This window comes from Acanthopagrus latus, chromosome 24, assembly GCF_904848185.1.
Source record: "Acanthopagrus latus isolate v.2019 chromosome 24, fAcaLat1.1, whole genome shotgun sequence".
Taxonomy (NCBI): Eukaryota; Metazoa; Chordata; class Actinopteri; order Spariformes; family Sparidae; genus Acanthopagrus; species Acanthopagrus latus.
The window spans coordinates 14241190-14253901 of record NC_051062.1 but is presented as its reverse complement, the minus strand read 5'-3'; the positions used below and the strand labels follow the sequence as shown (position 1 = coordinate 14253901).

Below are 12712 nucleotides of genomic sequence, written 5' to 3'. Positions count from 1 at the left end.
CTACTCTTTTCGCCTACTACCTTTATAAGAGAGGAGAGGTAGACGACCACTACTAGAAAGAGACTACTCTTTTCGCCTACTACCTTTATAAGAGAGGAGAGGTAGACGACCACTACTAGAAAGAGACTACTCTTTTCGCCTACTACCTTTATAAGAGAGGAGAGGTAGACGACCACTACTAGAAAGAGACTACTCTTTTCGCCTACTACCTTTATAAGAGAGGAGAGGTAGACGACCACTACTAGAAAGAGACTACTCTTTTCGCCTACTACCTTTATAAGAGAGGAGAGGTAGACGACCACTACTAGAAAGAGACTACTCTTTTCGCCTACTACCTTTATAAGAGAGGAGAGGTAGACGACCACTACTAGAAAGAGACTACTCTTTTCGCCTACTACCTTTATAAGAGAGGAGAGGTAGACGACCACTCCTAGAAAGAGACTACTCTTTTCGCCTACTACCTTTATAAGAGAGGAGAGGTAGACGACCACTCCTAGAAAGAGACTACTCTTTTCGCCTACTACCTTTATAAGAGAGGAGAGGTAGACGACCACTACTAGAAAGAGACTACTCTTTTCGCCTACTACCTTTATAAGAGAGGAGAGGTAGACGACCACTACTAGAAAGAGACTACTCTTTTCGCCTACTACCTTTATAAGAGAGGAGAGGTAGACGACCACTCCTAGAAAGAGACTACTCTTTTCGCCTACTACCTTTATAAGAGAGGAGAGGTAGACGACCACTCCTAGAAAGAGACTACTCTTTTCGCCTACTACCTTTATAAGAGAGGAGAGGTAGACGACCACTACTAGAAAGAGACTACTCTTTTCGCCTACTACCTTTATAAGAGAGGAGAGGTAGACGACCACTCCTAGAAAGAGACTACTCTTTTCGCCTACTACCTTTATAAGAGAGGAGAGGTAGACGACCACTCCTAGAAAGAGACTACTCTTTTCGCCTACTACCTTTATAAGAGAGGAGAGGTAGACGACCACTACTAGAAAGAGACTACTCTTTTCGCCTACTACCTTTATAAGAGAGGAGAGGTAGACGACCACTCCTAGAAAGAGACTACTCTTTTCGCCTACTACCTTTATAAGAGAGGAGAGGTAGACGACCACTACTAGAAAGAGACTACTCTTTTCGCCTACTACCTTTATAAGAGAGGAGAGGTAGACGACCACTACTAGAAAGAGACTACTCTTTTCGCCTACTACCTTTATAAGAGAGGAGAGGTAGACGACCACTACTAGAAAGAGACTACTCTTTTCGCCTACTACCTTTATAAGAGAGGAGAGGTAGACGACCACTACTAGAAAGAGACTACTCTTTTCGCCTACTACCTTTATAAGAGAGGAGAGGTAGACGACCACTACTAGAAAGAGACTACTCTTTTCGCCTACTACCTTTATAAGAGAGGAGAGGTAGACGACCACTACTAGAAAGAGACTACTCTTTTCGCCTACTACCTTTATAAGAGAGGAGAGGTAGACGACCACTACTAGAAAGAGACTACTCTTTTCGCCTACTACCTTTATAAGAGAGGAGAGGTAGACGACCACTACTAGAAAGAGACTACTCTTTTCGCCTACTACCTTTATAAGAGAGGAGAGGTAGACGACCACTACTAGAAAGAGACTACTCTTTTCGCCTACTACCTTTATAAGAGAGGAGAGGTAGACGACCACTACTAGAAAGAGACTACTCTTTTCGCCTACTACCTTTATAAGAGAGGAGAGGTAGACGACCACTACTAGAAAGAGACTACTCTTTTCGCCTACTACCTTTATAAGAGAGGAGAGGTAGACGACCACTCCTAGAAAGAGACTACTCTTTTCGCCTACTACCTTTATAAGAGAGGAGAGGTAGACGACCACTCCTAGAAAGAGACTACTCTTTTCGCCTACTACCTTTATAAGAGAGGAGAGGTAGACGACCACTCCTAGAAAGAGACTACTCTTTTCGCCTACTACCTTTATAAGAGAGGAGAGGTAGACGACCACTACTAGAAAGAGACTACTCTTTTCGCCTACTACCTTTATAAGAGAGGAGAGGTAGACGACCACTACTAGAAAGAGACTACTCTTTTCGCCTACTACCTTTATAAGAGAGGAGAGGTAGACGACCACTACTAGAAAGAGACTACTCTTTTCGCCTACTACCTTTATAAGAGAGGAGAGGTAGACGACCACTCCTAGAAAGAGACTACTCTTTTCGCCTACTACCTTTATAAGAGAGGAGAGGTAGACGACCACTCCTAGAAAGAGACTACTCTTTTCGCCTACTACCTTTATAAGAGAGGAGAGGTAGACGACCACTCCTAGAAAGAGACTACTCTTTTCGCCTACTACCTTTATAAGAGAGGAGAGGTAGACGACCACTCCTAGAAAGAGACTACTCTTTTCGCCTACTACCTTTATAAGAGAGGAGAGGTAGACGACCACTCCTAGAAAGAGACTACTCTTTTCGCCTACTACCTTTATAAGAGAGGAGAGGTAGACGACCACTCCTAGAAAGAGACTACTCTTTTCGCGAGAGCCTGAAAGCAAATCTTTATTGATAAGCAGGAGACATGATGAATCTGACAAGAGCAAGTAGTTTAGTTTGTAAATCATCTGATACACAATGAAGAATAAATGTTAAAAGCCTTGAGGTTCCAAAAGTCATGACATGCAAAGTTAGTTAGCAATCTACATTCAAAACTCATAGTGTGGTCCAGGTGTCCATTTCTCAGCTTTAGTGGGAGCTCCTCCAGGTCCTCTCTGTTCATTCATCACTCTGGATAGAAAAAAGATTTCAGATACTCAAACTTTCTTTCTAGAAGGAAAGGGACTAACAGAACAACTCCAATGTGGGAATCTGAGGACACAAGCACAGTTTCTGTGATGGACTGAACAGTGTTTTCCTCTTTACATACTCAGTCTTGTTTTTCCAAATGAATTGAAATAAGAGCAACTCAATCAATAAATACCCTTTCAATGTGGTCGTGGTCTTGGTCTCCACATGCCTCTGGCTGGGGCGGCGTTACAGCGAAGAACTGCATGATGGGAATCTGAGTCCAGGAGAAGAACAAGAAGTGGACTTTAGGGCAAGTAAGCCGGTTATTTCTGTAAAGTGTTTCACAATCAACAGATAAAGATGAAGAGAAAACAGCACAGAGTAAATATTATTCACCAGCAGGGGGCAGCAGAGTGATTTTAAATCTACTGATAACAGTTTGAAAATCTAAGACATTAAGAGCCTGAGTGTCGTCTAATGAGTGTTTCCTCTCTACAGTTACACCCCTACAATATTAAATTTATTGCTTCCATTAGGAATCATTGTTGAAGAGGAACAGCTGTGATTCTTCAACAGTGAAAACAGACAGTAGTAGCTGTGATGAGGTGAGAACCATCCTGTACTGAATATGTCTTCTACGTGGTAGAAACGGCTTTACAGAGAAATAAGTGAAATGGTTCAATATGTCAGTGAAATAAGAATAATTATTTCTAAGCACATTTGAACATTAGATTTAAAACAATCAGTGAAGCTTGATTTCACTCCGAGTGCCATCATTGTGTCATCAGCAATAAGGTTTTTCCAAACGATTATGAAGCAGTACGACATTCAAATGTATAAAATGTTTGAAGCATGTGGTCCAGGATTACCTCCTACGCAAAATCGCCGTCGATCCAACAGGAAGTGGGAGACTTGAATCTGATTTCTAGTCAGGGGAACCCAGATTGTACCAAGTGCCAGGGAGGGGAGGGGGGTATGTGCTAACAGTGCTAATACCTAAATACCTAATGCTGATCTTTAAAAAACAAAATGATACATATAAAAGCAAATGTTATTGGTGTATGTGGCTGAAATCTTGGCTTGCTCAACCTTTTCATGTACATATTATATTTTATGAAACGTGTCCACGGAGTTTCACCTTGACTTGATTAACACAGGTGACGAGGTTTAGCTAACTGTGGTTTAGCTCGCTGTAGTTTAGCTAGCTGTAGTTTAGCTAGCTGTAGTTTAGCTAGCTGTAGTCAGCATGTGAACACTCAGCAGTTATTAAAGTAGTTTCCCGTCTTGCCACAAACTATAAATATGCAAAGTATGTGAGTATATGTACAAGTATATGAAAGTAACCATTCTCACCTTCTTGACGTCCCACTTGTGGCGTAATGGCGGACAGCAAAACAAGCCAGTGTGACGTCACGTGATAGGCTTAACTTTTTTTATTTTTTATTTTAATGATTGTATTGTACAAATGTTAGTATAATTTCGTTTCATATATAAATAGTTTACACAATGACTCAGCATAATGTCAAGTTCTCATGAGGCTGTTATTGTTCAGATGTGTTTGGTTTTATAACTTTCTGTTCGTGTTGTCTGTACAAAAAACCACAAAACCAAACACATCTGAACAATAACAGTCTTCGAAGCACTGGGCATGACACTTGACTTTACCAAAGTAATATTAAGTAACACGATATCTTTATCTTTTACTTTAGTGAAGATATTTGATCTGTTTCCTTCCTTCCTGCTTCCAGCAGCTTTTCTTCTGATATTTCTTGCAGTGTGGAGTGCAGTGTCTTTCCTCAGACATGGAGAGCTGGTAGAAGGAAGTGGGAGACTTCAATCTGACCAAGTATTTTTGAGTATTTTTCACCCTAAGCATACATTCAGTCACTGCTTCATAAATTTGGACATCACATTCTACTACTGTCTACGAGCCAAGTTAGCTTCATAGTCTAGGAAGTGCTGTAATGTCAAATACTCATGAGACTGTTCTTGTTCAGATGTTTCATTTTATTACTTTCTGTACGTTCTGAGTGTGTCCTGTTTTATTCCATTTGGAGAGTGGTGAGCTGTGTTCTCTAGCAGATGGTCAGAAAACTTGGTCTTACTCTGTGTCTTGGTGTGTTAGGTGGGCAGCAGGTGAGGGAACAGAGGTGATGGTTGTTTTTTCAAGTACAAGATCAGATTAAGTAAAATGTGTCCAGGTCACATTCAAACACTCTGGTTGTGGACTGGTCTGAGTTCACAGCTGTCACTCATCGGCTGCTGGCGGCGAGCGCTGCTCCCAGCGTTTCCACAAAGCGGTGGACGTCGCTGAAGGAGTTGTAGAGCGGCACCGGAGCGATACGCAGCACGCTGGGCTCCCTCATGTCACACTGAACAACAGGAAGTCACAGAGTTAATGTGAGAGATCATGAACAGAGAAACAATAATGAGGATTTCTTTACTCACAGCGACGCCTCTCTTCTCCAGCTCCTGGAAGACCTTCTGGATGTGGATGGAGAAGCAGAGTGAGAGCTGGCAGCCTCTCTGCTGAGGGTCGGAGGGCGTGATGATGCTGACGTGAGGTTTGTGAGGCTTGGCCGGGTCTTTGGTGTAATACTGTTGGATCAGGAACTCCAGGTAACCCGTCAGCAGGACGGACTTCCTGCGCAGCGCCTGCATACTGGTCATGTTGAACACCTGGAAGAATGAGATCCAACTTGCTATTTTTTTGTTATGTGTCTTTTAGATGATGATCATGCCTGATGAGGGTTCTGATTTAATGTGTAAAATTCCTATTTTTTCAATAAATAAATAACTATATTAAAGAATATCTCTCGTGTTGGGGAAGTTCATTAAACCATTACGTCTGCAGTACCTCCAGACTGGCCTGCAGGGGGCAGACCAGCAGGATGGGCTGGTTGGACAGTCTGAAGCCGCTCACTCCGGGCTGCAGGTCCAACACTGAGGATACAACAGATAAACACAAACAACAGCAACACAAACCGTCTGAGACTTCAGGTTCTGTGTGGCAGATGTAATATCCTGTGAGACCACAAGATGGCAGCAAACAGCAGCTTTAAACTGATTTCTGCTCACCGTTACTCATCTGGAAGCGAGTGTCCAGGTTGTGTCCCCACCATCCCAGCAGCCTGAAGAACACACAGGATGTTAACATGATGGAAAAACAAACCTGAAGCTTTAAACATTTATAAGAAAGAAGCTCTCACGCAGGTTTGATGGTGTCTTTGTGTTTCTCGTGGATAAATGCAGCGCCGAGACCTCCAGCCCCTGAGTTCAGATACTGAGAGCAGACAGTCGCACCTGATCAGTTCACCTGAACTCTCACATGAATGACAGGTGGAGGACTCTTCCTGTCAGCTCACCTTGTAGGAGCACCAGCAGGCGAAGTCGACCCCCCAGTCGTGCAGCTTCAGCTCGGCGTTTCCTGCAGCGTGAGCGCAGTCGAACCCCACGTAACAACCCTGTCAGACCAAAAGGAAAACATTACATCTTTACAGTAAAGTTAATTATTTTTTTACAAAGATAAGACTGTAAACCAAAAGAAACATCTTGTGGCATCATGTGTCTGTAAGCTGATATTCTTGATGTCAGAGAAGCTGCTGTGATCTTGTTTTTCTCTGTTGATGAAGAAGTGATGTGATGTATTTTCTTGTCTTACCTTCCTCTGGCCGGCCTCAGTGATGGCGGCCATGTTGAACAGCTGGCCGGTGTAATACTGAACTCCGCTGAGCATCACCACGGCGATGGAGTCGCCCTCCTTCTCGATCACCTCCAGGATGTCCTCCGTTCTCAGAGTCTCTTCTCCCTGAACAGATCGGACAGTTTCTGGTTTGGGAATTTTCCCTTTTCAGTTCTGTACATGTAAATGTTTGGGATGTTATTATCCATTTTCTAGGTCTGAACAGTTTTCTCTCCTGTGAATGAGTCACAGGGGTGAAAGTTCAGGAGAATTTCTTTTTTTTTTCATGTTTCCTGATATCAGGCTTCATAGGGCACAATATTAGCTCATATGCTAATGCTAGCTCACAGAAAAACAACCAAGCTGTGTGTGAACTGTTTGCTCTGGTACCGGTCTGGCTTTCAGCAGCAACATGCTCTCCTGAGGGTCGAATCCTCGCAGCTGGATCTGAGACTCGACGGCGTACTGAGGACGGGAGAGAAGACAGGAGTCGGGTTAATTTGTTGTTTCTGTGTCGGACCTCCAGCTTTTAACATCCAGTGACCTTTGAGATTCACGTTTTTTATCTGAGCTGGAGTCAAAGTGCAGCAGCACGACAACCAAGAAGTAAAAAGAGGATTTGTGGCTCAAGAAGGAGGATTTTATAGAAACTGGGTGTTTTTAGCGTCGGCTCAAACATCTGTAGGTCAACTCACGTGGTCTGAGGGAAAAGCTTTGTTTTCCAGGAGGATTTTGTGGCGAGCTGCTGTTGGTTTGTAGAAGGAAAGCTGCAGAATAAAGACACAAACTGTCATTTTCTGTCTGTTTTTCTTCTAGTTGTGTTTTCTTAGTCTGGATGCTGACAGAAGTGTTTGTCTCTCACCATCAGAAGGTGTAAATTAACTGTCAGGCCGTTCATCAGTGCCACCTCCTCAGCTTTAGCTCCTGTAATGAGAATAGGACGACTTCTCATTTCATACGTCTGTGATTCTTAATAAATCGAAGCAGATGTGATGGAAGAAGTCCAAATGTAAAGATCTGTTTGTTTAAAGACCCTTCATGTGGACTTTGGATGCCACGAAAAGTGCAGTGACCCAAACCAGCAGCTTCAACAGCTTCACATTAACAACCCTCCTGAATACATGTTAGCTGGCTACCACAGATAAGTTCAAAATCCATGTTTCTTTATGTTGGAACTGTTGTGACGTTGCTCTGGTTTAGGCACAAAATGACTTGTTTAGGGTCAGAAAAACATCATGGTTTGGTTGAAAATATCTGTCTGGAGATGATTGTTTGGCTTCACTTTTGGTTGCCGACTTCTGATGAAAAATAGCCAGTTGGCACTAAAACAGCTGATGTTTAAAGTACGGCGTCTCTTACCGACGACATTAGCCATGAGTTCCTCTATGTTGTTCTCGGCCCAGGCCCAGGGCCGAGAGCCTCCCGTGTGACCGTGGACGCCCCTGCAGCAGAGTTGATATCTCACACTGTAACTGAACACTCGCCTCATGTTGATAAACGATGAATTTAAGAGCGGACACGTACGTTTTGGCCCACTTCTCCAGCTCCTCCTCCAGGTACTTCCGGGCCTTTTTGGGCTGAAGCCCGAGTGAGTTCCCCACCAGGTAGATGCATTCTTTGGTGCCATCGACCAGCAAAGGATCAGCTGCAGAAACATCAAACAGGAACTAATGCAAATTATTTTCATAGGCTTAAATGAGCTGCTACTGAACGCTGACATGTAATCAGCATTATCACTCACAGGGAGGCAGGTCTGCTATCCTGGGCACCAGGAACTCGTCCCTGAGATGTCTCAGTTTGTCGTGTTTGTCGAGGTACGCAGCCACGTCTGCAGAGGTCGGACTGCAGCCCAGCTCGGCTGAAACCCGCCGCAACGTTTCTGTCACTGTCGAGCCGTCAAACGGGTCCATGGCTGTGAGACTGGGAGGCTGCTGGCCTGCCGAGACACAACATACTGCACTTTTTATAAGTTCAACATACAAACTGCAACTGAGCCTGATATTTTTGAGACGTCAACAACATCTGATATGCAGCTGTCTTTAAGAAACAAAACCAGATATCTTTAACGAGATATCAGCCATTTGTTAACAACCGGTCAGGACTTTTACTGTCTTCTTCAGGGCAACAAACCAAATATTCCTAATGAGAAGTCACGACTTTTTGCAGCCATCTCTGGTCGCTTAAAAAAGGATATTTTACACATGACATTTGGATGAAATGCTTACAACATGTCTGGCAGACTTTTCTGATGACATGTCAGGACTTTTTGTGGTTGCTTTCTGGTCGATGCTAGTTACAACAAGACGTCAGAGGGTTTAGATGTTGGTCTCAACAATCTTGCAGGTGACTTAAGAGCAACAACACTGGATATCAGTGATGGAACGTCAGGTCTGCAGTTTCCCTCTTGACAAGAAATCCTCAGTTAAAGGAAAAAAAAAACACTGCAAACATCTGATTCACTCAAAACTTCTTGTAAAATGGCCTCAAAGTACTTTGGACTTCATCTCTCTCTACTGAAATAAGAACTTAACTTTTCAGGAACTAAGAAAACAGGCACATGCACATTTGGACGAGGATCGGATCATCTTTTCCTGTCTTGAATTCCCCTTTAACTCACCCTCGTCAAGCTGCCTAATCTGCTGATGTAACAGCTTTTACTCGTCAGTTAGTTTTGAAATCTTCTACTGAAATATAAAAGATTGGAGTTGCAGCAAAACACAAAACCTGCACGTGTAAATGACACTTTCAGGGATGTTTTCTGCGTCTGTTATTTGGATTTCTATGTGCACATTTGGATCTATATCTCACTGAACGTGCTGCTCATCCACACCGATCACAGTCCAGTTTTTACACAGTCAAATGAAAATGCATTCAACATGTCCGACTCATCATTCAGGCTTTTCATTCCATTAAACTTTTTACCAAATGACAGAACTCACTGTGTGCAGAGCAGCTTCCTCTCCGCCGGACCGACTGACACTGGATTCGTTCTTTAACCTCTCTGATAACTCGCTCAGGTTAATCATTGTTCTGACGAACAAGGTTCCAGATAAAGACAGAGAGGAACACGTCAGTCAGCTGATCTCTGATCTGTGGCTCAGTGCTGCAGGCAGAACTGAGAGACTTCCTCAATTCTCATAGTTTCTTTTTATTGTGACAGTCTAAAGGGAGAGTGTGAAGCTCCACATGCTGAGAAGAAAACTGCTGAACTCGTCTGGTTCACCTTTAACTCCCTGCAGACACAAGTGGAAATTATAATATAATCATGTTGTGTACTGACTTAAACAAACGTGTGTTTGATGCTCATTAATGTCACTTTGTGAGATGAAGAGTGTGTTATCTTCATCTCACTCTCAGTGAGAAGATCAAGTTCACCAGCTTTAATATTAAATCTGATGGATAAAGTTCAGTTTATTTAGTGTTTACTGCATTTTCTTCTAATCTCCACTAGATGGCAGCAAAGTGACAGCAAATCCAAGCAGGAATATGAAGAAATGTCTAATCATATAATACAGATCAATAATTGGATGATAGGATTTTATGTTTAATGGGCTGTAATTGTTTTTTGTTTCATCGTGTGAAAATGATCCACTAGTGATGCTACTGACTTGAAAAAAACAAAACAAAACGTGTTTGTCTATATTATTCATATAACTGCATATGTTGAGGCCACGAGAACAAATAAAGTGCCTGTACAAAGCAGGTAAAGAGGAGACGAATGATCAGGACGCGTCTCGCTCTCTCTCCAGATCGCCCCTCCCTCAGGTGCTCCCACTCAGGTACCCCACAGCAACGATGAAAACAAGAAGGTTCCACCTGACCAAAACACATATTCTCCTCTCTCATTTCTATGTGCTAAATAAATAAAATTTAGAAAAATTAGTAGTGAATGTGTGCCTTCAGAAAATAATAAATAAATGTGTACACTTAGTACAATAATAAAAAAATTAATACATTTACTATTATTAAATTGTGGCCATCCCATGTGTGCCACACATATTTTATTTAGTTCAAGTCTGAATCTGAAGACCTCTCGTCTGAGAAATGGTTATAATGTTCTCATAATAAAATGATGAGTAAAGTTTTGAGTGTTGTTCTTCTTCCTCACCTTCTTCTCTTCTTCTTCTTCTTCTTCTTCTTCTTCTCTTCTTCTTCTTCTTCTTCTTCTTCCTCCCTGTTCGTCCTCGCAGCTCCTCCTTCCATCCACACAACATAAAATGATACAAACATTAAAAAGACTCACAGGACTTTAATAATGTGACGAGAGCCAGTCAGAGGTGAGTAACGAGGTGCTGAGGTGTTTTTAATCACCTGTTTGGATCAAGACAGACTGTGAACCTGACGTTACCTCAGTCACACCTCACTGAAACGTCTCATGATCGACCTCGACACAGTGAGAAAAACCCAAATCTGAAGGTTGGGAGGTGGTGCTGAACTCTGTCACCATCACTCAGCGAGTCTCTGGAGAACCGACACCATGACTGAGATACTTCACTGCATCTTCAGGAGATTTTAAAGAAGATCTGATACCTCTGAGGTAAAATAATCTGATACTTAACACTATATTTCTTCTCTTCTGAGTTGAAACCTGTATTTTCTGTAGAACAGGTTGTTCTCCATGTTCTAAATGTGGGCTGAACTCTGCAGAGGCCTCACCTGTTCATTATCTCTTCATGTGACTGAAAACACTTTGTGACTGAGATGATTTGACCGCGGGGGGAAGTGAGCGCCTGCAGAGCTGAAACAGAGAAGGTCGGCCTCCCGACTGAGGAGTAAACATCAGGTGCTGGAGGCCACTGAGACTGAGACACATACCTTTCCACTAAATAAAAGACCTGAGAGGAGCAGCAGGTGTTCAGCGCTGTGAGAAAGTCTCACAGCTTCGTTAGATGTTTGAACTGAACTGATGGTTTTCAAACGTTGTTCAGGCTTTTAAAAACTTGAAAAATGTTGTTTCTCAAACTCTTTTGGATCAAACAACCAGAATAAAATGTTGTTTTTTAAGTTCCTGCAAACTAAAAAAAGTGCAGATTTGTATTTGACTTTCACACTTCACATATAATTCCTCCAAGTGTTTCCATTTGTAGCAGCTGTCAAGTCATTTCTCATGTCAGAAAACTTTCTTCAGTTCATCAACATTTCCATGAAATTGCAATAAAAACAAACATGAAGAGAACTGACGGTGAAACCATCTCATTAAGTCTATTTGGCTTCGACGGAGTAACAAAGAGTTCGACCCGGTCAGTATCAACAGATTTCTCTCTGATCCCGACCAACTACCTTTCTATCACAGACTAAAAGCTGATTGGTTCACGCTTGAGGCTGTTTCGACAGGACAAACATCACCTTAAGAGCAGTGATGACACCAATTCATTTCACCTATTAATCAAAATGAAACACATCAGTGACAGTTCACTGGGTCGGACATGTTCGGGTTAATTTGGGGTTTTTTAACATCCACAATTTTCTCATCAGCTGGTTGTGATGCAATCAGAACCTCCTGACACTTTTCAACCATCTTTTCCAAATGTTTCCTGTCGTCTAACAACATAAATAATCCTTATAATGTGGTTGCAACATTTCCTCACATATATGTCATTTTTTATACCACAATAATTGTAAAAATCTTGTTTGTCAGCTTTTTGCTTAAACAGTGACTCAGATAAACAGATAAACTTTAAAAATCAAGGCAACACACAACCAGAGAAACTGAATGAATCAACAAGAAAGCAAAATGTTGTTTCTTTGTGACACAGAAACTACAACCTCTCTCCTCCCTGCTGCTCCTGCACTCAAACCCCAATTTGTCCTGTAGCTCTCGGCCTTTTCTCACCTGTCCTGCATGTGCACCACCCACATCACCTCCTGAAACCCTCCCAGGTTCAGCTCAGACTGCAGCGCTGGAGGTGGAGGAGGTGGAGGAGGCTCGTCTCTGATCAGGACACATTATCTGCCGCCCGCTTTGATGTTTGTGCCCTGAGAAACGACACGGGGGGAAGTTTGAGTCCGGCCTCCTGAGCGCTTCCAGATGTCACACATCCTTTTCTTTACTGTGAGAAAAACAAGGGAGGAACATACAAGAAGCATGTCAGCGAACGCCACAAACATCTTGCAGCCATATTGTTGCTGCACTGTAAAAAAGAAAAAACACGAGCTGTTTTTAACACGTCTGCCTCGTTTGTATTTCAGAGCACCGGCGTTATTTTCTTTAAAACAGTCATTAAAACATGTTTCCTTCACGTGTTGTGTTCA

General features: G+C 42.6%; 2 protein-coding genes across 3 annotated transcripts in view; both read right to left on the bottom strand.

The window, feature by feature from the left end:
- The window catches only part of LOC119015196 (NACHT, LRR and PYD domains-containing protein 12-like), a 208229-nt gene that overhangs the window by 124966 nt on the left and 70551 nt on the right, over positions 1-12712 (bottom strand). The window lies entirely within an intron of this gene.
- Positions 2527-9637, bottom strand: kynu (kynureninase). Of its 2 annotated transcripts, none has more exons than XM_037091081.1 (16): positions 9400-9637; positions 8202-8396; positions 7985-8105; positions 7820-7902; positions 7323-7384; positions 7156-7227; positions 6851-6925; positions 6440-6586; positions 6144-6242; positions 5988-6061; positions 5857-5909; positions 5636-5721; positions 5227-5457; positions 4132-5150; positions 2972-3107; positions 2527-2778 (listed from the first exon to the last, which is right to left on the bottom strand). In XM_037091081.1, exons 2-14 carry the CDS (start codon positions 8368-8370, stop codon positions 5031-5033), a joined length of 1392 nt encoding a protein of 463 aa, XP_036946976.1. In that variant the 5' UTR covers positions 8371-8396; positions 9400-9637; the 3' UTR covers positions 2527-2778; positions 2972-3107; positions 4132-5030. The 2 variants fall into 2 exon arrangements, with proteins under 2 accessions (XP_036946976.1, XP_036946975.1); XM_037091080.1 differs by having other exon boundaries at positions 2972-3052; positions 9400-9490.